Source organism: Notechis scutatus, chromosome 4 (genome assembly GCF_049901735.1).
Source record: "Notechis scutatus isolate UNSWTSFEM ecotype Mainland chromosome 4, rNotScu1.2, whole genome shotgun sequence".
In the NCBI taxonomy this organism is placed as follows: Eukaryota; Metazoa; Chordata; class Lepidosauria; order Squamata; family Elapidae; genus Notechis; species Notechis scutatus.
Window position 1 is genome coordinate 52,240,390 of NC_142012.1, and position 27,126 is coordinate 52,267,515.

Here is a 27,126-nt window from a genome sequence, read left to right on the forward strand (position 1 = left end):
CAATATGCAAACATTGCACATATAAATCAACTAGCTGGATATTTATGCTTCGCTACGAAACTATGTGGTCGGGCTTAGTTTTTTGGGGAGAAAAATAAGGGGGGGGGAATTCTACCTCTGCCTACCAGCATCCATCGGTATTCATCGGGCTAGCGTCCTGTCAGTGGGTGAGAGAGTTGAGGGCTGCTTGGAAACTGAAGCAGTATTTGCTGTGTGAGCAAGGAGACAGCAAGGAGCCTGGGTGTGGCTTAGCTCAACTGTTCTGTACTAAAGCTGCTTGGTGCTGTGAAACTGAAACTCCTCTCCTCTGCTTGTGTTTTGCATTTGGAAGAGATTTCTTTTTTCAGGTGGGGAGGGGGAGTAGAACTACTTAGCATCACAGCATGTTAATAATAATAATATAGGAAACACTAATGCTCTGATGGTCACTTCGAAAAATCCTTTCTTAGTGAGCCCCTAGAAGCCAAGAGGAGCAAACCTGCCAAATGTCAAGTTTGAAGGCTTTACGGTTCTGGAGATTTTGTGATGATGTGTGAGTGGTATTTCACTTTTATATACATATAGAAGAAGGTGGAAGATGGGAAGAGGGAGGAGGAGGAGAGGGGGGAGGGAGGAGGAGGGGGGAGGAAATGAAACAGGACATTATGGAAAATTTGAAATAATCAAAGACTTTAATCCTTTCTTAAAACAGTTGCCTAAAATTGGATTTAGCTTGGAAATCAACCTACACTTATCCATAGCTGTAGCCTTTAAATCTACCAGCCGATTAAGGGGGAATACATTTTGCGGGATAGCCAGCTTGTCAATAACCGTCATCTCCTGAACTAGCCACGATTTGGATGCACACAAAGAAGCCCTTCCTTGGGGTCAGACTGTCAATCGTTACTCTTCTCATATCAAGGAGCTCACAGCTTGGGACAGACAAGCAGGTCTTGGAGGCACATCCAACCTCCAACTCAAGGGGAAAGGACCTGTGGGGGACTGGAGTCTGAGCCCCCCCCCTCTTAGGGGATTAGCCCTGTCGGGCAGGGGGGGCAGCCTGGGGGAGGTCTGAGCACCTTCCTTGTGGGGGGCAGCTGGGAGGGTCTGAGACCCCTCCTTGGGGATTAGCCCTGCATGGGGGGGCAGCCAGGTCTGAGCACCCTCCTCCTAGGGAATTAGCCCTGGCTGGTGGGAAGGAGGCAGACGGGGTGTGTATGTGAGCCCCCTATGGAATTAATCCTGCCTGGGAGGGCAATCGGGGGCTCCGAGCTCTCCTCCTAGGGGATTAGCCCTACCTGGGGGCAGCAAGTGGGGTCTGAGTACCCTACTTCTGGGGGGCAGCTGGGGGATCTGAGCCCCCCTCTCCTTGGGGATTAGCCCTGTGGGGGGCAGCCAGGTCTGAGCACCCCTTCTAGGGGATTAGCACTGCTGGTGGGGAGGGTAGCCAGGTCTGAACCCCTCCTTGGGGGGCAGCTGGGGGGATCTGAAGCCTCCCTCCTTGGAGATTAGCCTTGCCTGGGGGGCACCCAGGTCTGAGCCCCCTCCTTCTGGGGGGCAGCTGGGGGGATCTAAGCCCTCCCGTCTATAGGATTAGCCCTGCCTGGGGTGGGGGGAGGACAGGCGGGGCCCCGGGCCTGCCTCTGGCCCAGGGGGGCTCTTCCCGGGACACCCCCGACTTGCTGCCCTCCCCTCCCTCTGGTCAGGCCCCAGGGGGCGTCTGGGGCTCCCCACTCACGGGCGGGCGGGCGGCTCCTCGGGCGCAGGGCCGGCGGCGGGGCTGGGCTGTGTAGCCGGTGGCGGCGGCGGCGGCGGCGGTGGCGGCGGCAGCAGCTGCTGCTGCTGGAAGGAACGCAGCGCCTCGAAGGCCCGCATCAGCTTCTCCATGGCGGAGCGCGGGAAGGGGGCGGGGCTCTTCCTCCGCAGGCCCAACCCTGGGCCCCGCCTCCCCGAGGCGCGTGATGGGAGCCCTTCCAGCGGGAGGAAGCCCCGCCTTTAGGGGCGGGGCCTCTCCTTCTCCGGGGGTTCCTCGTTGGAGGAGGGGAGGGGAAGGAATCTCCGACGACGTCATCACGGGGCGCCCCCAGCGCGACGGGGCAAGATGGCGCGGCGGGGACCGGCGGCGGCCGCGGCCTGCTCGAAGAACCCCTTCGAGGTGAAGGTGAACCGGGAAAAGTTCCCCGTCTTGGGTCGTCGGGTTCGGCACGCGGTGGGGCTGCCGGGCGTGGCGCGCTCCCGGGCCCACGCCAAGGTAAGCGGAGGGAGGGATCTCATACCGGGTGTGGGGGCCGGCAGGAATGGCCGGACTCAATTCATTCCCCCCTCCTGCCTTGCCTCAGCGCCAGCGGAGCCTGCAGAAGGAGTTCCAGCAGCGGGAGAAGTGCGGCGTCTTCAGGGACCGGCGCTTCGGCGAATACGATGGCGGGATGAGCGCGGAGGAGAAGGCCGAGCGGAGGTTCGCCTTGGAGCGGCAGGTAACCAACCGGCGGCCCTGGGGAACCCTTGAATGGGAAGGGAACCCTGGAGGTCTTCTAGTCCAACTCTCCCCACGCCATTTCAGACAAGGAGCTGTCCGGTCTCTTTTTAAAATCCTCCAGTGATGGAGCTCCCATCATTTGGACTGTGTTTTAATGTGAAATAAGCAGCCCAAGTATTGTCCCCAATTCGGGTCTGAGCCTGGTGCCGAAGGCAATGATGGACGCCAGACATGAGGGGCAGGTTTTCTGGTTGCTTTTCATTGGAGTACTCCAAGGAAAAAGGCTCCTGGTCAAAATGCCAAGAGCCCAGAACAAAGGATTGAGTAAGTTTTATACATTTTCACTAAAGGAGAAGGTGGGACAAAGCGAGATAAGAAATATCATCTAATAAACATTTTAGTAATAATTCTACTATTTGTTCTATTGGTCTCTATCTGTCCCTATTCCCAAGTCTTGGCTAATGAATGCCCTCGGAGTTATCTAATACACATTTGATTTGCTGCAGGCCTAACTTTTAGCTGAGGTCTGCAAGTTGGCTAACTTTTATCAGCTTTCCAATTAGCGAAGATCCTTACAAGATTTACACATGCATATTTCCTGTGGATAAGGATTCTTTGTTCTTGCCAGACAGACTCCACAATTACAGGCTTTCTGATTTACTTGGAAGTGTGTGCCATGACCTGGCTTTCTTTTAGCCCATCACAAGCTTAATTTGAAAATGTATTAATGGATGTTATTTAGGGGTTTTGGATACAAATGAATCCCTCAATATCTCCCTGCTGTGGCTCGAATCTAGCCAACAGCGGCCCCAGTTCCACGGAAATTCAAAGTCGTGATGAAAATAAATTTTGCAGAAGCTTCATCAATAAGGAATCTTTTCAGCCCAACGAGCACCCCTCGTTCATAACCTTTGGTTTGCATTCCAGAAAGCCTTTGGAAACAAAAACGTATACAATCTCAATGAAGAAGAAGACTTAACTCACTACGGTCATTCTCTAGCAGACATTGAGAAACTGAACGACATTGTCGATAGTGACAGCGATGCTGAAGAAAAAGGAATGTTGTCAGGTGGGGAAAAAATAATTGAAGTGGATTGTATATTTTTTATATCAGTGGTCGCCTGTCATGCCCCTGTTGGAGACTGACTCAGAGAGAGAGAGGGGGAACAGCTGACAGGGAGTGGAAGTGTGGCTGCAGAGGCTGGGGAGGAGGCTGGGGAAGGGCAGAGGCCGGCTGGGCAGTCAGAGGAAGACCCAGGCCCACCCCCTCTCCATCCTAGGACACGAAGGGAGGAGTGGATAAGGGAGAGACGGGAATGGTGTGGTCTACGGGGGCTTTGATCCTCTTCATGGGCTGCAGCTGTGACAACTGGATAAGAGGGCGGACATGCGTATGGGCCAGTGCTGGAAACAAAGCGTGGAAATATCTCTACTCTGTTGTTCCTCTCTTAGTTTGGCGTCCTTCCCATTGTGTGTTCGGATATCTGTGGGCATCTTCAAGCCCTTATCTTGCCTGGTTCCCTTAATTGCTTCAGTGTGGTTTGTGTTGTTTTTACTCTTTATAATTTATAAGCATTTTTAGTTTAAATAGCATTTCCTCCTTTTCGTAACTGCTTGTGGGGGAGGTTTTTGTTTCCAGTGAAGGATATTTGGAGCTTGGAAGCAAAGTGAAGGAATAAAAGGGGCTTCATCTGTTTTTGGGACTTTTTTTTTATTTTGTATCCCACTCTCGGTCATCACAGACAAACGGTGGGCCAGGGACCACTGGTGATCCACGAGAAAACTTTGGTGGTCCGCAGAGAAATGTCACCCCCAAAGCATCCCCCAAAGCAATTAATCCGTCGCTTGCATTGCGAACAACACGAGGTAGGGGAGGGAGGAAAAGGCAGAGGGGGGAACTTGCCCCACGTGCCTGGCCTGGCCACCAGGCTGCCTCTTTCCGCTTTCTTCTGCTTTTGGCTGCACGCAAGGAAAGCAGCAAAAGTCTGTCTTTCTCTCCCTCAAACTCCGCCAGAAATTAGTCTTTGGGACCCTGCAAGGCCTCCTGCTCCAAGAGGCTGTGGCAGCATGACAAGACTCACAAAGAATCATTTCTGGTGGAGTTTGGGGGAGAGAAAGAAAGGCTTCTGCTGCTTTCCTTGCATGAAGCCAAAATCTCTCTCTCTCTCTCCCCCTGAGAACGGAGCTGGAGACGGTATCCTGTGATCCCAAATAAAGAACGATCGATGGGTAGGAAAACAGGGTGGGGAATTTTCCTGCAGACTTTTTTGAGGATTTTCACAGGGTCTCTGCTGCTTTCTGTAGAGACCCTGGGAAAACGTCAGCAAGCCACCGTCAGTCAAAATTCATGCTAGTGGTCCACGGGATTTAAAATTACAAGTTTGGTGGTCCCTGAGGTCCAAAAGGTTGGCAACCCCTGCTTTATAACATGCAACTCTGATTTAATAAGATCTCTACAACTCTTGTACATGAAATTATGAAGTGCTGTAGAAGCAGTTACAGAAGACTAATGTATGGTGTGTAACTTACTAGTATTCTGTTTTAATTTATAAATTGATAGTTTCAAAACTTTCAGTAATCTTTCTAGTTCTGCTCTCATGCTTAGTCATGCTCTCCTTCCATTTTGCTCTGGTAAATTATTAACGATGCTAAAGCAACATTAGGGATTTTAACATGCTGAGTTCTCGGGATTTATTTACATCCTGATCAATTCAAAATCTTGCATTTCCAGAGGAATTAACTGCTTCTCATTTTGGAGGACTCCTTTCTAAGAAAAAACCCACAGAACAGCAGAATGAAGGTGGTCAAAATCCCAAGTCACGGAAGGAACTCGTTGAAGAGCTGATAGCAAAATCCAAATTGGAAAAGGTAACCTATCCTAAACTTGAAATGCTCTGAAGTTGAAATCAGTACATTCTTTTTTCTATAAAACTAAAAGGTATAATTCCCCTGCTTGGAATGCGCAGTAGCTGCTTTGACATTATATGTCCATCACTGTCAAGGAAGTCCTTAATATCAAAGTAAAAAATTTGAGGTTTGATGTTACTGTCTTATTCTGCTTCATCAAAGGGAGTCAAAAGTCAATGCTTTTTCTTTTTCCCTTTTCTACCCTTTTCCTTTCCCTATTTTTCCTATAGTTTGAATTTGCATTTTTGTATTTTATATTATAAATAAAAATGATAATATAAATAGAAAAAAAAAGACAAAACGGAGGCTCTAATATCTTTGAGTCAGATAAAATTATTGTCATCTAACCCAATACTTTTCAACTGAGCACTATGGTGGAGTAAGCAATGCACAGATATATGTAAACCAAAGTGAACTATTTTTTTTTAAATTTTACAGAATGCATTGCTCAACTAAGGCCTTAGATATTCACTTTCTCTTAATCTGTCAGAAGAAGCGGGATCTTGCTGTTTGCTGTTGATATTTTCTAAGGCATATGTTTTGATAGAACAAAAGGGATGGATGTAAAAAATCCTTAGCTACAGTTATCCCTAAGTCTTGAATCGGTTTCTTAGGGTGTGTTGATTTCAAGCAGGTTTTGGGGGTGAAATATTATAGAGGATATTTGCATACAAATTTGTAATTGTTTGCTTTTCTTTTGAATTCTCTACTTCTTGTTTGAATACAAAAAAAGAGCATTCAGATTAGGCACCTATTGTATAGGATAGCAATAATATGATCATCCTCCCCCCCCTTTTCTTTTTAAAGAAAGAGCGACAGGCTCAAAGGGAAAGTACTCTGGAACTTACAGAAAAGCTTAACAACGATTGGAAAGAGATCCAAGCCCTCTTGTTGCAGAGGTCTTCCAAGTCAGAGACACCAAGTCAAGTTGAAGAAAAACCCAAGGTGAGCTTGTTTATCTGAGTCGCCCTATTTTAGAAACAAAACTATTTGCAAGTAGGTGTGCTTTTTGCTAAACATCCTGGAAAAACTCAGTCATTTCTTCACCATCTTCAGTGACAAGGAACTTCCCTGTGGAAAGACTCTTAGAAGTTGTTCTGTTTTATACAACAATTTTGTGTTCTAAGTACAGTTTGTTACATTTATGTCAATTCATATACATGGGTCATTTCTAATCTAGGTAATGACATCCACCCCCTGTTTCCTAATTATTTGGGGAATATTAATTGGGAGATGTTTCTCTTTTTCGACTATAAAGGGACTAAAAGAGATGTTTCTTTTTATCAGCTCAAAAACAGTAACTCTGAAAGTTACTGTTGGAGTTCTAGTGGAAGGTCACTTTAATATGAACCACCGGTGTGCAGTAGCAGCCAAAAAACCTAATATAGTCCTTGGTTTATAAATAGAGGCATAGAATCAGAATCATCAGTACTGCTTTATAAGTCCTTAGTAAGGCCATACCTGGAATACTGCATCCAGTTTTGGTCACCACATTACAAAAAAGATACGTGATATCTAAAGTGGGGGAAATACTAAATGTATTGCTAGAATCAAACATTTACCATGTTTAACAGGAGGAAAAGGTTTTGAGTGAATGAATTGCAGAGTTTTTATTTTCTGCTCACCAAAGTTTGTTTGACACAGCCAAGCGCTACAATGATTGCACGTTTGTTGAATTTTTGCAGCCCGATGAATATGATGTGCTGGTTAGAGAGCTCGGCTTTGAAATGAAGACGCAACCCTCGGATAGGATGAAAACTGAAGAAGAACTGGCAAAAGAAGAGCAAGAGAAACTCCAGCAGTTAGAGGTATAATATATACTTGTGGTTTACTTAATCTTGATGCTCTTTCAACAACTATTTAGGCCTATTTTTTTTTTTGGTCTGCATAGCATTAGTTCTGCACTACTAATGTAGGGTTGTCCTGTTCATCAAAGGAAAAAAACAGGGTAATCAGTAATGGTTGTTTGTTAGTCTGGGCAGGCTGAGAACAGCTAAAACTTGTTCAACAGCCACAGCTGCCTTTGGCAGTCTTGTGTTATTTGCAGGTAAGAAGGCCATGTCACTTGGCTTCAAAGGAGTCTTGAAAACTGGCTCTTCTCCAGGGTTTGAGTCAGTCTGATTGGTTGCTTTCCATTACGGAGTGGTGTGAGTAGTTTGGCTGCCTAGGATTTCTGTGAGAATTTGCAGCAAGTTCAAGTCCAGAAAACACACAGGTGACTGATTCAACAGGACCATTAACTTCTTTATATACATAATACCATATTGAAGTAAAGTTTGTCAACTCATAAAATATTTCTCTGGTCTTTTTAGAGTTGCCAACAAAAAGGGAGTGGGGAGCAGTGCGGCAGCTTGCAAACCAAAAGTGCATTCCATAAATGTTTTCAGAGATAGTAACTAGGTGACTGAAGTTTCTGCCATGCAAAATTCTAACTGGAGAGTAGTATGACTCTTGGCTATGGATGTGTCCCATTGGGAGAATATGAATTACAATACACCCAGGGGGTGGGGGGAGACCAGGGTCAAGGGTGACAATGAATTATGTGCCTCAGAGTCGGTTACACCCAGGCAGTGCCGGCATGTTAACTCTCAATAAATCCTTTTGAAGTTGGAAGTTTGGCTCGAGACTCATGATTTAATTGGGGTAACTGCTGGAATCCTGACAAAGTTTACAATATCAGTAGTTTCTTCCAATGGAACATAGCAAAACATAGTCAAAATAGCAACTCAGGATCTCAGAACAGATTTACTAGTTTCACTTTCAGAATTGAGAGCCCTGAGCTAAGCCACGCCCAGACTCTCAGCCCCCAATTCAGCTCCCATTGGCTGACTTTGTTAACCATGTCTCTGCCAGTTCATGAATACTCTGACAATTTCATCCCCCATTCTGGATCCATCCCTCTTCCATTTAGACACTAATTTATTCATATTGAGCCCAAGTGACAGAACTGAAACCCAAACTGGCATTTGAAGTGGCTAAAAAGCAGGATTAAAAAAAATGAAAAACTATGGGGAAAAAAACCCTTTTTTCCTTAATTGAATTATGCTACAGTTAAATTACTCACAGTGTTGTATTTGATAAAGATCCATGTTGGGAATCAACAGGTATGTGCCTAAAAAGAGCATTTGTAGCATTTACATTTTCAAGGGATTTTCCAGATGGCCACCACCTGAGGAGTCTTCCTCGTGGCTCCGCCCCATTGTGATCCCACCACTTAGGAGGGCTGACCAGATTTCCTGGGATCTCTTTCCCATGCAGGCTGACCGCTTACGTCGAATGAAAGGAGAGGAACGAAAGGAGAGCAGCAAAAAACCGAAGCACCTATCAGCTGACGATTTGGCAGATGGATTTCTCCTGACCAAAGACGACCGGCCCTTGCTGTCCTATGGTGTATGCATCCTTTTACTGTCCTCTTTTTTTTTTTTTTTATATTACCTCATAATCCCTTGTGGGATGGAGTCTGACCAACTGAATGAAGCTCAGCATTTACTGGCTGGATGTCTTCCTGTCGCCAATGCAGAGTTTTATTCAGTAGATATATTTTTAGTGTGCCCAGAGAGAGAAATATCTGTCCCTAGAATCGAACTCCCAGCCTCCTGGCACAAAAGATTGTGCCCTTCCCCGAATGATCAGGGCAAATTGCAGAAGCCCAGTTTAACATTGGCAAGAGCTGTGGTGGCACTGTAGTTAGAATGCACTACTGCAGGCTAACTCTGCTTGTTGCCAGCAGTTTGATCCTGACCGGCTCAAAGTTGACTCAGCCTTCCATCCTTCCCAGGTCAGTCAAATGGCCACCAAGTTTGTTGGGGGCAAGAGGCTGACTCTGTAAACTGCTTAGAGAGGGCTGTAAAACATTGTAAAGTGGTATATAAGTCTAAGTGCTATTGCTAGCTCCTTCCTTCCTTCCTTCCTTCCTTCCTTCCTTCCTTCCTTCCTTCCTTCCTTCCCAGTGATTACAATGCAATATTGCAGGACTAACTCTGCCCACTGCCAGCAGTTCGATCCTGACCGGCTCAAGATTGACTCAGCCTTCTATCCTTCCAAGTTCGGGAAAATGAGAACCCAGATTGTTGGGGACAAGATGCTGGCTTTGTTTACCACTTAGGACTGTGAAGCAGTATATAAGTCAAAGTGCTATTGCTCTTAATCTGGAGGCTGGTCGGTTTTCCTAAGGAGTCTCCTTAAGGGGGTTAGGGATCCTGCTTTCTTGTTGCTGCATCACAGCCTTTCCTCCCACCCTTCCACTTTGCAGATAAGTTGGATCAGGCATCCCATCTGGTTTCAGCTCCATACCATGTCTCCTTCCAAGGTTTTAAGCTGCCAAATCCCCGAATTTCCAGCCACAGGGAATCCAGACACAGGCATGATATTCTTCCGATTAAAATCGGAATTCCGATTTTTTTGGGAATCCCCCCCCTTCCCCCCCCTTCTTCTCCTCCTTCCCCTCCCCTCGGAGGCCCCAAGTCAGGAGTTGCTGGCGCGGCTCCAGTCCCGCGTTGCCTCAGGAAGGGAAAGGCAAAAAGGAAGAGCCGCGCCGGCGCTTTGCAACGGCAGCAGCGGCTCCTGGTTTTGCCTTTCCCTCACGAGGCAACGCGGGACTGGAGCCGCGTGGAGCTGCGCCGGCGGTAGCAATTCCTGACAGCCCCAGCCGGATACCTGAGCGGAGCCCGGGCGGTGGCCCTGGCGAGGGAAAGCAGTGGGCACTCCCTGGGTGCATGGCGGGGGGTCTCTTTTGGCTGGCCCCGATTTTTTTTTCAGAGCAGAATATCATGCCTGCAGACAGTAGTAGTTGTTGTAACACACAAATGCGCTCTTGAGAAAAAGTGCCTTCTCTGGATTGTGCACAGTTGGGTAGAATCGATCACCAGCTCTCGAACCCCGGATTCACAGACCAGTACCGGTCCATGACCTGCTAAGAACTGGCTCACACACCTGGTAGGCGAGCGAGCAAAGCTTAATCTGCACATGTACAGAATGAAGTTTGTGCGAATTAGAGTTTTGCAGCGTTAATTCAGTGCCCGAAAAATAAACACGGATGGCTGATGCTTCATTTAACATCTTTATAAACATAATAAGTAGATTTTACAATACCAGTTGTAGATTTCTCCAAAATGGAGCAAACTCAAACAGAAGCATGTTGCAAGTAACTTCAGCAGCAAGCATTATACACAGCAGAGGAGAGAAGCAGTTTCATTTTCAATAGACAGACTCTGAGCTCAACATAGCTTCAGAGCTGCAGAGCTTAACATAGTGCCACGCCTAGGCTACTTTTAGTTTCAGTTTCCAGCCTAGGCTAATTCTAGTTTCAATTTCCAAAACAGTCCACACTGGCTGACTTAGTTGCTATGCCTATTCATTGGCTGACCTTGTTACCAAGCTCTATTCCAGTTCATGAATATACTCTGACTGTGCGCAAAACCATTCCCCACCCAACCCTAGGCCATGGAAAAATTATTTTCCATGAAACAGGTCCCTGGTGCAAAAAAGATTGGGGACTGTAGCTCTAATGGATCAGGCCTGCTTTCCTCTCGCTGGCTAGGTGTCACCATTAGTTACGACTACCGGTTGGGCCCGCCCAGGCGCCATCCCATCCTATCAACTTTTTACTTGTGCACTCCGCCTTCACAGCCCAGCTGCTTTCCATGCCTTGCCCAATCTACTCACCCTGGCTGCTGCGCGCAGGAAATTCCCTTAGGTTTGCTGCCACGCAAGGTGAAGATGGCGTGTGTGTGTGCATGTGTGCTCACAGTTTCTGCGAACCAGTTGTTAAAAGTATGTGCCGCCCACCTCTGCTAGGCATCAGAGGTGGCATTCAGCCGGTTTTGACCAGTTCAGGAGAACCGGTAGCGGAAAGTTTGAATAGTTCAGAGAACCGGCAAATGCCACCTCTGACTGGCCCCGCCCCCTTCCATTCTCTGCTTCCCATTGAGTCCCAGCTGATTGGCTGGGTCTTCTCTGATTGCCCTGCACGGGAGAACGGAGCTGGAAAGCAGGTTAGTGGAGTGGGGAGGAAATGGGAGATTTTGCAGTATCCTTCCCCTGCCACGCCCACCAAGCCATGCTGCACCCACCAAGCCACGCCCATAGAACCGGTAGTAAAAAAAAAATTGAATCCCACCACTGCTAGGTGTACCTAGGATCCCCCCCAGTAGAGCAAACTTTGTTTGATTAGTAATTGATCTGTTTTAAAACCCAGGCTATCTAATCAATCTCTGTTGCTTCCTAGAATGACGTGGATGGTGAAGATGGAGAGGAGGACAGTGAGAATAAAGAAAGCGAAGAAGAATCTGACACTGAAAGCATTAACGATCCGTCCGAAGGTGACGCTGACGAAGAGACGGTCCTGGGAAAGAGGTTTTCAAAAAGCCAAAAGAAAATCAAGAAACCAAACTCCCGCAGAGATAAAGAGGCTGCCCAGCTGGAGTTGCCGTATTTGTTTGCTGGTAAAAAAAATATAATGATTTTTATTTTTGCTGCCCTCATCAGAAGCCTCTGGGAATGTCAAATCCACAGCTCTACAAATAATATCCTTTTCCCCCTGAAAATATCACCAATCCCGAAAGTAAGACCTAGCTTGATTTTTACCCATGCGCCCAGTATAAACCCTACCCCAAAATAAGCCCTAATTACAATCCCGCTCACTCCAGAGTAGACGGGTAAAAATTAAGATGTGGGGGGGTGGAGCTGCCCTACTACTTACCTCTGGACAGTTGTAGCCAGGCCTCACACACCCTGACACCTGCCTCGCTGGCCCATTTCTTCTGCAGCCAACAAGGCTCGCAAGGCTTTCCTCTGGAGCTGAGAACAAAGCTCTGGATCGATCCTGAGCGCTCTTATCGGCTGCCGAGGCCTTCCGGAAAGCCTTGCCAACCCCAGAAGAAGTTCCTGAAGGCAGTTCCTGACAGCGAAAGGGGGTGGGGGGCGACGCATACAAGTGAGGTTAGTCAGCGGGTGGCATCACCCCAAAATAAGACCTGGTGCCTTTTTTGTGGCAAAATAAAAATAACATAGGGTCTTATTTTCCGGGAAACGTGGTACAAAACAAATTTTGAAACACAACCTTAAAACTGGGAGAGGAACAGCAACCCCAAGTGAAGGGCAACAGACTTTCTTCCACAGCCCCAACTCAGTCTGTGAAAAAAAAACCAGAAGGGCGAGTTGGAAGTCCACAAGTCTTTAAGCTGTCAAGTTTGAAGATCCCTGACCTAAATACACAAAGTACAATTTTTTGTTTCCCAAGCAGTGATAGAAACGGAGCTGCTTTCCCGTGGGTATTTCTCATCGTATTCGAGTTAGTGCGTGTTCCATGTTTTAACCCAGATGGCCATTTTAAACTACTCTCTGAAATCACTTCTCAAATTCCCCCCGATATTTTTTTTTTCCATCGTTTGAATAGCGCCTGAATCGTACGAGCAGCTTCAGGCTTTACTGTTGGGAAGAACCACGGAAGAACAAATGGACATCATAGCGAGAATCCGGAAAACGAACCATCCCAGCCTCGCCATAGGGAACAAAGCAAAGCTAGAGGTGAGTTATTTGCCGTCGTGTGTAAATCATCAGGAGGGCATTTGGTGTGGAAACAAAAGGCTATGTCCAGGGACCTCAACTTGTTAGTAACATTAAAAAAAATTACATCCCACAGAAACTATTCGGGTTCCTCGTGGAGTACATTGGAGAGTTGAGTCGTGAGGGGCAGCCAAGACTGAAAACCATTGATGAGCTGGTCGTGTGAGTACAGCACCTGTTGGATTGTGCCAAGCTGAATTCAAAATCTCTCCAGTAACGGTTTCCAAGTAGAAAGAAAAGTATTTTTATTTCTTTAAATCAGGAGTCCCCAAACTTACCAACTTTAAGACTTGTGGACTTCAGCCCCCAGAATGTCATGCCCTTGTTGGAGTCTGATTCTGAGGGGGAGATTGAACAGCTGACAGGGAGTGGGAGTGTGGCTCCAGTGGCTGTGGAAGAAACGGGGGAAGGGCACAGTCTGGCTGGGCATTCAGAGGAAGACCCAGGCCCACCCCCTGTTCATCCTAAGACATGCAGGGAGGAACGGAGAAGGGAGCAACATGGCTTATGGGAGAGAAAAAGGCCCTGGTCCCTTTCATTAGTTGCAGCTGGGAGAATAGGATATAAGTGGGGCGTTTGCACACAGCTCCTTGCTGGAAGTAAAGCGTGCATTATCTTTGTCGAGGCTTATCTGGGTTTTGGGGTCCTCCCAACTGTGGGTGCTGCGTTATCTTGTGGAAGTCTGCAATTTATCACCCTGGCCTGCCGTGCTAATTACTTCAATGTGGTTTGTGTTGTTTTTTTTTATTTCTAATTATCTTTACTTTGGGTTCGGACTGCATTTCTTTCCTTCATAAACTGATTTTGGAAGAGTTTGATGTCCAGCTGAGGATAATTGGACATTGGGGGCCAAGTTGGAGGCATTCAAGGGAATTTATTCTACTTTTGTGACTTTGTTATTTTTGTGTCATGCCCCGGGTTATCACAGATTTTCACAGAGATGGGGTGCCTGTGTCTAGTACCTTGAAACTAGACCGATGAAGAAAGTAAGGATACAAATGGTTAAAGTGTTGTTGAGCTTTTAATCAGATATAATATAGTTAGGATTCTTTTACTGAGAGGCAATTTCTGATGTCTGAATTTATCCAGAGCTCAGTTCTTAGTGCCTTGATTTAAAAGCCGATCGATTTTGTGCTCAGCGAATATTTGTTTCCGACATGTGCGTGTCCAGCTGTATCTCGACGTCACATCGAGATGCTGCTGTTAAAGATAAGCGCAATCCGACCTTGACTTTGATCATCTCCGGATTCACAGCGTCCTCTTCGAGCTTTGCCAGATGTTTCCTAAAGCGGCCGGCGATCATATGAAGCTTCTCCTTCAAGAGGCCACACACAGCATGGAAGAGATTGCAGAAAGAAATGGCCTGCTAACATTCCCGGAGTTGGACATGGTCTGTCTCTTCTTGCTCCTCTTCCTCCTCTCCCTCTTCTTCTTCTTCTTCTTCTTCTTCTTCTTCTTCTTCTTCTTCTTCTTCTTCTTCTTCTTCTTCTTCTTCTTCTTCTTCTTCTTCTTCTTCTTCTTCTTCTTCTTCTTCTTCTTCTTTTCTTCTCCCCTTCTCCTTCTTCATCTTCTCTTCTTTCTCTTCCTCTTCTTCCTCTCCCTCTTCTCCTCCTCCTCCTCCTCCTTTTCTTCTCCCCCTCCCCTTCCCCCTCCTTCTCCTTCTTCTTGTCATAAGTTAAGGACTACCTGCACAGCATTGATCTGGGCTCTTGTCCTCCAATGATCCCAGGGCAACATATGGCACAAAAGTAAATCCTAAGATTATTTTAAACATAGAAGGAATTGCGTTAATCATGGTGGACAACCATTATATTTTTTTTCAGCTCCTGTATTTGAAAATTATTACCATTCTTTTTCCGACTTCTGATTTCTGGCATCCGGTAGTAACCCCATCGTTGGTTTACATGAGCCAGCTACTTACAAAGGTGGGTTCTTTTTCACCACTTTGTTTTTTCCTGACCAAAAACGTTCGCTTAAAGATGAAAATGAACTTACATTCGTTAATGCTTTTATGTGGCAAACCCTAACTGTTGATACCTTCTGGGTTGCTCATCCAATCCTCCCATTTTCCGAATGTATTTATTGACTAATTAAATGAATTGGTGTCGTGGCCAATCTCACAAACACAATTTTGGAGGCAGTTAACAACACAATTTAAAAAGCACTATCAGCAAAGAATAAAAACCCAGCAAGCCCAAGCCAAACAACCTTAAAGAAACCTGGTCATGTGGTCAAAATTCAGCCCTTGCCATTGGGCTCATATTTACCTATAACCCCCAGCTGACCTTTTTTGTCTCCTTCACCTGCCCCCTGTGTGGTCACATCTGGCTTCAAGGCCTATGCCACAAGGGTGGGGAGTAAGGGGAGAGTTGCAGCCAGCTGCCCCTCAGCTGTCCTGCTACATGGGATGCCCTGGGATGAGTAACCATCAGGAATTCTGGTGTAGTTCAAGCTCCTGGAGTTTACATGTCCCTTAAGTTTTTGTCATGTCTGAATCAGAGGAGAAAGATGAACAACCCTCAGGGAGTGGGAGTGTGGCTCCGTTGGCTGTGGAAGAAACTGGGGAAGGGCAAAGTCTGGCTGGGCAGAGCAGGGGAGAGGTAGAACAAGGGAGAAGGAGTTCGGAGGAAGACCCAGGCCCACCCCCTCTTCATCGTAGGGCACTCAGGGAGGAACGGAGAAGAGAGCAACGTGGGTTGCGTGGCTTACGGGGGAGGAAAGGGCCCTGATTCCCTTCACAAGGCTTACCTGGGGAGGGAGTTTAAAGAAGAGGCAGATGTGAGGGACGGTTGTTGGGAGCAAACGCTGAGTTCACTGAGTGTTGGCTGCTATTATCTCAGCTCCAGGCATCCTCCCAACTGGTTGAATGTACTGCCGTATTACTTCACTTCTTATCTCCTTATCTTGCCCTGCCATATTTAATTATCTTATTTTGCCATGTTGGAGTCATAATTTAAAGTTTTCTGTTTACACCATTTTGGCTTGGAATATCTGCAGCCCAAAGGCTGTTGCAGATTCCTGGGAGAGTTTTTTTTTCTCAGACCAAAAAGTAACCGGGTCGTTGGGGGCAAAGTTGGGAGCTAATAAAAGGGACACATACTTATTCTCTGGCTGAGTTGCCTTTGTGCCACGCCCCGGGTCATCACAGTTTCTCTATTCTGGCTGTTTCTGTAGTGCGCCGTAAGAACGGAACAAGACATTGTGAAAGGATTGTTTGTCTGCTGTCTCTTCCTGGACTATACATCCCTGGCTCAAAGATTTGTCCCAGAACTGGTCAATTTTCTCCTGGGAGTCCTTCACCTGGCGATACCTAACAAGGAAACTCAAGGTAGACTTCTGGCGCCCCTCCTGCTCTTTTCTCTCCCTCCCCCCTTTAACCCTTTCCTGGCACCGCCACTACCATAACCACTGGCAGGACTCCTGAAAGGCCCCTCTTAAGACACAGTACAGGTGTGGTCCTCGACTTAACGGCCACAATTGAGTCCAGGATTTATGTGGCTACTAAGAGAGAAACGTGCCGAATGAGTTTTGCCTCATTTTACGACTTTTCTGGCCACCTTGGTTGAATGAATCCATGGGGATGCAGTAATGGTCATAAGTGTGTGTGTGGGGGGGGGAAATGGTCATAAGTCACTTTTTTCAGTAATGTACATCACAATTTTTGACAGACATCTTAAAAGTAGTTTGTTTATATTGACCTTTTTTATTATATAATATATATATGTATGTATATATCTGAATAATTTTAACAGCAGCCAGTCTATAAAATAACATGCTTTTCATAAACATAGTTAAACAATCTTCATGCTTGTAAGAATTGTCCAAAAATATGAAATACTCAATATAAAAATATTTTACTCTTGTGTTTACCAGGCTGTATCTATAAACTCCTGGTTCCTTTTTTTCCTTGTGCATCTTTCATTTTGATTTCTTACACTTCTAAGTACAGGGAAATGTTTGATACATTTATATAGATTTTAAAAATAGCGAGCAAGGTCTGCGTGAGTGCATACAAGTATTCTGAGTGGAAAACTAACATTTGTGTCTGTTTTTTTTTTCCTTTCAGGTTATTCTTTGCTGCCTCCTTTTGTGTCACTAGGAAAACATTCAAACCTGCTTGTGGTCAGTGAAAAATCAGGGAGTGAAACGTGGCAAAAACAAAATATCTCACTCCACCTTTTAAGTAGATCAACAGGAAAAAGCAAAATAGAAACGAATAATCTGAGGTATGTTGTAACTGATTAGCAGATAGATAGATAGATAGATAGATAGATAGATAGATAGATAGATAGATAGATAGATAGATAGATGATAGATAGAAAGAAAGAAAGAAAGAAAGAAAGAAAGAAAGAAAGAAGAAAGAAAGAAAGAAAGAAAGAAGAAAGAAAGAAAGAAAGAAAGAAAGAAAGAAAGAAAGAAAGAAAGAAAGAAAGAAAGAAAGAAAGAAAGAATTCTTTATTGGCCAAGTGTGATTGGACATACAAGGAATTTGTGTTGGTGCAAATGCTCTTAGTGTACATAAAAGAAAAGATACATTCGTCAAGAATCATAAGGTACAACACTTAATAACAGTTATAGGGTACAATAAGAATAGAATAAAATTGAATTGAATTGAATTGAATTGAATTCATTATTGGCCAAGTGTGATTGGACACACAAGGAATTTGTGTTGGTGCAAATGCTCTTAGTGTACATAAAAGAAAAGATACATTCATCAAGAGTCAAGAATCATAAGACACAACACTTAATAATAGCCATAGGGTACGATAAGCAATCAAATCATACTAGGAAACAGTCAATATATATCATTAGGATATAAGGGACAAAGTTTCAGTCATACAGTCACAAGTAGGAGGGGATGGGTGATAAGGAGGGATGAGAAGATTAATAGTCATAGTAGCTGCTCCTGTCCCAGAAAGTGAATCTGGATGTCATACTATGAAAACACATGATAAAAACATAATCTTTCTAATATCAGCTGTAAACAATGGTCTCAGGAGTCAGGACCCTCCCCATTTGCCCTAAGGAGGGAGATGGGGACTCTCCCTCTATGAACCTGGCAATTTGGGGGGTGGGTGGGGGAAGAGGGGCTGCTACTGGCAGATAGTCTCCCACGATTTTAAGGGAGCATCTTCATGAAAGAATGTGCATTCTAACCACTGGGAAGGGAAGGAAGGAAGATAGCAATAGCACTTAGACATATAGCACTTTACAGTGCTTTCCAGCCCTCTCTAAGCAGTTTACAGAGTCAGCCTCTTGCCCCCCAACAATCTGGGTCCTCATTTGACCCACCTCGGAAGGACGGAAAGCTGAGTCAACCTTGAGCCAGTCAGGATCGAACTGCTGGCAGTCGGCAGAGACAGACTGCAATACTACATTCTAACCACTGCACCACCACAGAAGGAAGGAAGGACTAGCAATAGCACTTAGATTTACATACCACTTCACAGTGCTTTACTCTTAAGCGGTTTACAGAGTCACCATATTGTCCCCCAACCATCTGGGTCTTCCTTTTACCGACCTTGGAAGGAGGGAAGGCTGAGTCAACCTTGAGCCAGCCAGGATCGAACTTCTGGCAGTCGGCAGATTTAGCCTGAAATAAATACTGCCTTCTAACCAGAAGGAAGGAAAGAAGTAAATGAAAAGGAAGGAGAGAGACGGAAGGAAGGAATGAAGTAAATGAAAAGGAAGGAGAGAGATGGAAGGAAGGAATGAAGTAAATGAAAAGGAAGGAGAGAGACGGAAGGAAGGAATGAAGTAAATGAAAAGGAAGGAGAGAGAAGGAAGGAAGGAAGTAAATGAAAAGGAAGGAGAGAGACAAGGAAGGAAGGAAATGAAAAGGAGACAGAAGGAAGGAAATGAAAAGGAAGGAGAGAGAAGAAGGAAGGAAGGAAATGAAAAGGAAGAGAGGTGGAAGGAAGGAAATGAAAAGGAAGGAGAGACACAGAAGAAGGAAGGAAATGAAAAGGAAGGAGAGAGATGAAGGAAGGAAGGAAGGAAATGAAAAGGAAGGAGAGAGACAGAGGAAGGAAGGAAGGAAATGAAAAGGAAGAGAGAGACAGAGGAAGGAAGGAAGGAAATGAAAAGGAAGGAGAGAGACGAAGGAAGGAAGGGCAATAGTAATAACACTTATATACTACTTCGCTTTACTGCCCTCTCTAAATAATTTACAACCTATTTGCCCCCAACAATCTGGGTCCTCATTTTATGGACGTCGGAAGGACGGAAGGCTGAGTCGAACTTGAGCTGGTCAGGATCGAACTGCTGGCAGTGGGCAGAGTCAGCCTTCAGACCAACTGTGCCAACCACACCTCTGCCTGCTTGTTTTTTGCAGATTGTCATGCGTGGCTCTGGCTCTGGCTCTGGTTCAACGCTGTGCCGTTCTTTATGGGGAGCTTCCATCCTTCCGTGAAATCGTGGGGCCTGTCCGGTTGCTGCTTTCCTCGCTCGTGCTTCAGGCCACCAAGTATCCCGCACAGCTTCAGGTAAGGAGGGGGTTGGGTCCCTGAGAAATAGCCGAGAATTCCTGTCCCCCTTCAGAGAAAGTAGCCACCAGAAACAACGAATCCAGGTAGTCCTCGAATTACAATCATTCAGTTGCAGTCTGTGATGACCCAGGGCGTGACACAAAAATAACTAAGTCACAAAAACAGAATAAAGTTCCTTTAATGCCTCCATCGATATAAGCACCCACCTTTCTCTCCTTTGAATTGCTGCCAATAACTAAAGTGCCAAATGAACTGTAAAAAACTAACCGAAGTATAAAGTCCACACAGAGCTTCCAGGTTTTATCAAAACAGAGCAAACGACTTTGCTTCCTGCAAAGGTTTCTCTACCTTTGCCTGTCCTTTATACCTTATGGGAGGGGCAATCACCTCCAAGCCTTACTCCTGAGTCGCCCCTTTTGTTTCAACTGCTCTTGCCTTCCAGCAGCTCTGCGCGCACACGCACTGGGAACAGGCTCCCCTGGGTCCTCTGCCTCGCTGCTGCGAGATTCTGGATGCTCCGGAGGCAGCACCCCACTCCCAGATGGTCCTGGCCCCGTCTCTGCATCAGATGCAGGACCTTTGTCCAATTCCTCTCCAGACTCCTGGACTGGTCTCCGTTCTTCCCCACTGTCCAATTCCGCTGCCATCTGCACCGGCTGCCAGCGAACAACACTAAGTCACATTTTTCATTGTCACTTCCAACGGTCACTAAATGAAAGTTGAGGATTACCTATACTCTGGGGGGAAAAACAACAACCTCAATATCCTTTCCACCCTACTCCCTGTTTATTCAGCATGAAATCTTTCCATGACTGCTTCTCCTTTTAAATCTCTTGGGATATTTAGGAGTTACATCAGAGCGTCCTGGAGAAACTCGATGTCCCTGGGACATATCGCCCGTTGGTCTGTGACAAGAGGAAACCAGTCCCTTTGAAGCTGTACACTCCGAAAATAGTGAAGGTGTGAGTATCTCGAAGCAGATCCCTCCCGCTGAAATAAACAGTGTGTGTAACATTTAATGTTTAAAATTTAAATTTAAAAAGCCCAGTTCGGCTGACAGTTTTTTTTTTTTTTAATGTCCTGATTTGGGGCTGCTGAAATCCAGATTAATGCAAGGGAGAAACGGATCGACGGTAATCCAGTGTCTCCTCCTGCTGCTGAAAATTTATTCGAACCATCAAAGTTGTACGTTGAATACTGTAGTCATCGCCCTCCTCTTTTGATGACCCTATAATCCCTTGCGGGATGGAGTCTGGGCAAATGAATGGAGCAAGCAGAGTGTTTTAATGGCTGGATGCCTTTCCTGTTGCCAGAGGGGAGTTCGGAAGATAATATCCTCATTGTGCCCAAAGAGAGAAATATCTGCCGTTTTAAATTCAATCATCATCATCATCTTCTTTTATTGACCCCATAATCCCTTGTGGAGTGGAGTCTGGGCAAGTGAATTGAATTAGCAGAGTGTTTTAATGGCCGGATGCCCTTCCTATCACCAGTGCTGAGTTTTTTCTATCAGATATATTGTCATCGTGCCCAGAGAGAGAAATTTCTGCTTCTACCTAAGATCGAACTCACAAGACTCCTGAGGTGAGAGCTCCACCTCTAGGCCACCCCACCACTCCATTGAATACTATGGTCAATTTTATTTTTAAAAAATAATAATCCAAAGACTGAAATTCTCTGTCTCTAATTTACTTAAATAGTGCAACTTTCAGAGATGAAAAGCAACGAAAGCTTAAGATACTCTGGAAAAGTATCTCATCTCGTATGCTTTTCCCCCTAAAAACTACGGAGTCGAATCAAGAGGTCCACTTCATCTGGAAATTACTATGCAGCGGAAGTGGCCCCGTCCTCCCCGAGCGGAGTTGGAAGCGCCGCCATTTTGACAAGCCGCTTTTTCTCCTCTCAGGCTGGAATTCGGACGGAAGCAAGGGAGCAGTAAGCAAGAGCAGGAACGGCAGCGCCTCGTCCACAAGCACCGGCGGGAACTGAAAGGGGCCGTGCGCGAGATCCGCAGAGACAACCAGTTCCTCGCCAAAATGCAGCTTGCAGAAGTCATGGAAAGGTTAGCCTTTCGCGAGAAAAGTGGAGGAAAATACCGATGGTCGCAGGCATGGGGGACTTGGTCATTTCAGATATGAGGTTTCTGATTCATGGTTGCTGGTCTGTCAGAATAGAGTAGGATGGGACAGGATGAGACAGTACAGAATAGAGGAATAAAGGGTGGAATGGAGTAGAGTAGAGGTAGAGAAGAGAATTAGAAAAGAATAGAATAGAATAATGGAAAATAGAATAGAATAATATACACACACACACACACACACATATCCATCAGAGAGGGAATTAGAAATTAGAATAGAATAGAATAATGGAAAATATAATAGAATAATATACATATACATACTTATATATATCTATTCATACATACATACATACATACATACATACATACATATATATATATACATACATACATATATATATATATATATATAGACACCCACCCACACACATATATACATACACACAGAGAAATAGAATAGAATAATGGAAAATAGAATAGAATAATACACACACACACACATATATATATATATATATATATATATATATATATATATATATATATATATATATATATATATATATATATATATATATGTTTTCTGAGGTTCTCATGGGTATTTGTATGTGGATCTTTGGTTATTCGGGTTTTCTCCGCGTAAGATTCAAAGTATCTAGGCAACGTTTCGGCGAGGTCCCACTCGCCATCTTCAGGCTGGTGCTTTCGGCTTAGTGCCAGTGCAAGCAGTGTGTGACCGGAGCTGCCATCTCTCTATATATACAAGTGGTGGAGGATGGTGTGCTGGGCTGGTTGGCTGTGCTGCAGCCTCTTGATTGGTTGATGGAGTTGATGTTGGTATAATGGGCTGTGTAATGGCCTTTTGTTGTAGAGATATCCTGGATCTTGTGCTGTCATCTCCTGGGTCGTTAGCCTCTTGTGTTTTAACGGCTTGGGTAATGGGTTGTGTGATGGGCTTGTGAGTTCTTTTGTTGTGGTATCCTGGGTCTTGCGTTGTAATCTCCTGGGTCGTTTGTGTTTTGATCTCTTTTCGATTAGCCTCCTGTGTAGTAACAGCTTGGGTAATGGGTTGTGTGATGACCTTGTGAGATTTATTGCTGTGGTATCCTTGGTCTTGTGCTGTGATATCCTGGGTCATTTGCTGTGTTGTGACTTCTTGAGTTCTTGAGGTGTAATTTCTTGAGTTTTCTGATGTGATGTCCTGAGCGGGTGGCTGTGATGTAGCATTTTGGGTTTTTAATATGGCTTTGAGTTTGGAGTCTGGGTCTGTGTTCATTTGGCTTCGAGTTCGTGGTCGTGCCACATCTTCATGGTGGGGGTCAGTTCGCTTCATGTATGGTTCAGAGGAGTTTGAAGTGGGTAGTGATGCAGCTGCAGTACGGCTTCTGGTCTGTGGTCGTGTCTCATCTTCTGTGTGGGTGTGAGCCACCGAAGCCGAAACCAAGGTCCTTTCAAAAGGATTCAACTTTGCTGTTGCTCCCAAACACATCCCCACAGAAACCATCATATGTGGAGTTGAAACCAGCCTGACCAAAACCAACCCTGATGAGGCTAATAGAATCAGACTCGAAATCACCAACATCCTCTGCACTAGCAAACCACCCAAAAGCAACTTATCCAAAGAAGAACAAACTGCACTACGTAACCTGAAAGAAGACACCAGCATAATAATCCTACCAGCAGACAAGGGCAACGCGACAGTGGTTATGAACACATCTGACTACCAAACCAAGTTAACCAACCTACTCCTAGACCCCACATACAAACCCCTAAAGACAGACCCCACCACCTACCTAGAAAAAACCACCAGATCCAAAATAAAAGCCTCCCCCTTCAGTGAAGAAATCCAGCAAAGAATCATACCCAGAGAGAAATCATCCAGATGCCCTAAGCTTTATGGTCTCCCCAAGATACACAAAGAAGGAACTCCACTTAGACCAATAGTCAGCTCCATAGGCTCACCTCTACAAAACCTAGCCAAATTTCTCGCCAAACAACTACAGCCCTATGCAGAATCCATCAACTCACATGTAAGAAACTCATTCCAGTTCATCGAGATCATAAAGAAACAAAACTTACAACCCAGCGACCTACTAGTTAGCTTCGATGTCATATCCCTCTTCACCCAAGTGCCAATAAAAGAAGCCTTGACAGCCATCCAAAACAAATACAACCCCCCAAGCACATCCTAGATCTGACCAACCACTGTCTATCCAATACATACTTCACCTACAATGGACAAAAATACAAACAAATAGAAGGAGCACCCATGGGATCACCCCTCTCACCTGTCATCGCAAACCTCTACATGGAACACTTTGAAACACAAGCTCTAGAAAAAATATGATCACAAACCCAAACTCTGGCTCAGATACGTAGATGACACCTTCATAATCTGGCCACACGGGAAAGAAAAACTGAACAACTTCCTCACACACCTCAACAGCCTACACCCCAAAATACAATTCACCATGGAAACAGAAGCTAACAATCAACTTCCCTTCCTAGATGTCTTGGTATACAAAAACCCAATGGCTCCCTAGGACACACCATCTACCAAAAGAAAACACATACAAACCGCTATCTACATGCACTCTCACACCACCACCCAGCACAGATCAATTCCGTAGCTGAGACACTCATCTCCAGAACAAAATGCTTAGCTGATGAACAACACCTAAAAACCGAACTAAACACTCTCACCAACGTACTAACAGCCAATGGATTTCAAAGAAAGAAGATCACCCACCTAATCCAAAAAGAAACCCCAACCAAAATCCAAGACAGAGAACAAGATAACGGCAAAGCCCTCCTCCCATATATAAAAGGCACTACAGACAAAATCAGCAAGATCCTCCAAAAACACAACATTAAAACAGCATTCTGCACAAACAGAAAAATATCCACCATCCTAAGAAACCCTAAAGACAAAATCGAGTTAGAAAACCAAGGAGTATATGAAATCCCCTGCACTGCCTGCCTCACCACATACATTGGACAAACTAACAGAAGAATAAGTGCACGCGTTGAAGAACATAAGAACTCAATCAAAAAAGAAGAACCAACCTCTTCCCTGGTCCAACACCTCAAAGCCACAGGACATGAGATTGACTTTAAAAATACCAGAACTATCGCCAAAACTGAACACCACAGCAGCAGAATAATCAGAGAAGCCATAGAGATAGAAAACGCCCACACAGCATGAATAAAAGAGATGACACCTCCCGCTTACCAGCCATTTGGAAACCCGCCCTCATGAACAGACGAGTACCCAACATGATAAATGACACCAGACCCACACCCATGAGGGCCACACAAGATACCACCACCACACTTCCACGTAAAAATCAGACTCACACCCACACAGAAGATGAGACACGACCACAGACCAGAAGCCGTACTGCAGCTGCATCACTACCCACTTCAAACTCCTCTGAACCATACATGAAGCGAACTGACCCCCACCATGAAGATGTGGCACGACCACGAACTCGAAGCCAAATGAACACAGACCCAGACCCCAAACTCAAAGCCATATTAAAAACCCAAAATGCTACATCACAGCCACCCGCTCAGGACATCACATCAGAAAACTCAAGAAATTACACCTCAAGAACTCAAGAAGTCACAACACAGCAAATGACCCAGGATATCACAGCACAAGACCAAGGATACCACAGCAATAAATCTCACAAGGTCATCACACAACCCATTACCCAAGCTGTTACTACACAGGAGGCTAATCGAAAAGAGATCAAAACACAAACGACCCAGGAGATTACAACGCAAGACCCAGGATACTACAACAAAAGAACTCACAAGCCCATCACACAACCCATTACCCAAGCCGTTAAAACACAAGAGGCTAACGACCCAGGAGATGACAGCACAAGATCCAGGATATCTCTACAACAAAAGGCCATTACACAGCCCATTATACCAACATCAACTCCATCAACCAATCAAGAGGCTGCAGCACAGCCAACCAGCCCAGCACACCATCCTCCACCACTTGTATATATAGAGAGATGGCAGCTCCGGTCACACACTGCTTGCACTGGCACTAAGCCGAAAGCACCAGCCTGAAGATGGCGAGTGGGACCTCGCCGAAACGTTGCCTAGATACTTTGAATCTTACGCGGGAGAAAACCCGAATAACCAAAGATCCATATATATATATATATATATATATACACACACACACACACACACACACACACATACATCATACATACATACATACATATATATATGTATACATACACACACACACACATACATACACACAGAGAAATAGAATAGAATAATGGAAAATAGAATAGAATAATACGTATGTATGTATGTATGTATAAAAAAGTGAAATACTACTCACACATCACAAAATCTCCAGAACCGTAAAGCCTACAAACTTGAAATTGGGCACGTATTTTCGTCTTGGCTTCTAAGTGCTCACGAAGAAAGGATTTTTCCAAATGACCATCAGAGCATTTAGTATTTCCTATATTATTATTATTAACACACTCTGATGCTAAGGAGTTCTACCCCCCCCCCCCCAGAAAGAAATCTGTTCCAAATGCAAAACACCAGCAGAGAAGGGGACTTTCAGTTTCACAGCAGCACCAAGCAGCTTTAGTACAGAACAATTGAGCTAAGCCACGCCCAGGCTCCTTGCTGTCTCCTCCTTGCTCACACAGCAAATACTCTTTCAGTTTCTAAACAGCCCTCAATTCTCTCACACGCTGACAGGACGCTAGCCAGATGACTACCGGTGGATGCTGGCAGGCAGAGGCAGAATTTTCCCCCCCTTATTTTCCTCCCCCAAAACTAAGCCCGACCACATAGTTTTGTAGCAAAGCACCAGGTATCCAGTTAGCATAGAATAGAACAGAATATAGGGATAGGATAGAAACAGGACAGGACATAATTCTTTGTTGGCCAAGTGTGATTGAACTCACAGAAGGAATTTGTCTCCAGTGCATACGTTCTCAGTGTGTATAAAAGCAACAAACTGATAAATCATGATCATAATATAATCACCATAAATCATAAGATACAAACCACAAAGTGACAGTCATAAGATGCTAAAAAAATAACACAGTGCATGTGTGTGCTACATTCTCATATAGGGAAATATAAAATGATTCACTTGCAGTTTGATTGCAGTTTGATATATATAATTTATTATTTATTATATACTGTATTTATTATATATTTATATATTTTTCAGGGATTCTGAAAGAAAAAGAAAAGTGAAGCAACTCTTCCAAAGCCTCGCTCAGCAGGAAGGAGATTGGAAAGCACTCAAGAGGAAAAAGCGTTAAAATATTCCCGGATCTCGGAAGAGAACCAAGAATGTTTCCAGAATTTCCTGGAACATTTTTGAATCATTTTAAATAAGGGCAACAGGTTGTTTTTCTTTCTTTTCTGGATTAAAAAATATACATTCTTGTTCCTAAATAAAATTGTATAATGTATTTGATTATGTTTTGAATACCGTTTTGCCTCCGTTTGTGGCTAATTTTTTTCAGAATCGGCGCACTTGCCTGCCGGTCTTGAGCTTGCCCCCCTTGCTAGTGATAGAACCAAAATCCACTCTTCGCATGGCCAGAGGCTACAGCAGCTTCGAGGGA

General features: G+C 45.0%; 2 protein-coding genes across 3 annotated transcripts in view; one reads left to right on the top strand and one right to left on the bottom strand.

Annotated features, from left to right (window-relative positions):
- The window catches only part of HTT (huntingtin), a 115,565-nt gene extending 113,633 nt beyond the window's left edge, over positions 1 to 1,932 (bottom strand). The window contains exon 1 of one of the 2 annotated variants that reach the window (XM_087963448.1): positions 1,718 to 1,932. In XM_087963448.1, coding sequence (XP_087819574.1) covers positions 1,718 to 1,866 — 149 coding nt within the window. In that variant the 5' untranslated portion in view covers positions 1,867 to 1,932. The remainder of the gene's footprint in view (positions 1 to 1,717) is intronic. The other variant, XM_087963447.1, reaches the window with a different exon arrangement.
- Positions 1,933 to 2,067: 135 nt separating this feature from the next.
- NOP14 (NOP14 nucleolar protein) lies at positions 2,068 to 26,984 on the top strand. Its single transcript, XM_087963449.1, has 18 exons — positions 2,068 to 2,230; positions 2,319 to 2,453; positions 3,383 to 3,524; positions 5,187 to 5,323; positions 6,170 to 6,307; positions 7,048 to 7,170; positions 8,621 to 8,752; positions 11,589 to 11,805; positions 12,759 to 12,889; positions 13,005 to 13,090; positions 14,183 to 14,318; positions 14,752 to 14,853; positions 16,103 to 16,256; positions 16,995 to 17,154; positions 19,263 to 19,413; positions 20,263 to 20,378; positions 21,323 to 21,478; positions 26,724 to 26,984. Exons 1-18 carry the CDS (start codon positions 2,081 to 2,083, stop codon positions 26,815 to 26,817), a joined length of 2,460 nt encoding a protein of 819 aa, XP_087819575.1. The 5' UTR covers positions 2,068 to 2,080; the 3' UTR covers positions 26,818 to 26,984.
- The last annotated feature ends 142 nt before the right edge of the window (positions 26,985 to 27,126 follow it).

Coding starts and splice junctions, on each gene's coding strand:
- NOP14 (XM_087963449.1), top strand. CDS start 2,081: ATGGCGCGGCGGGGACCGGCGGCGGCCGCGGCCTGCTCGAAGAACCCC. Junction 3,525..5,186: donor AGAAAAAGGAATGTTGTCAG/GTGGGGAAAAAA, acceptor TTGCATTTCCAG/AGGAATTAACTGCTTCTCAT. Junction 6,308..7,047: donor AAGTTGAAGAAAAACCCAAG/GTGAGCTTGTTT, acceptor GAATTTTTGCAG/CCCGATGAATATGATGTGCT.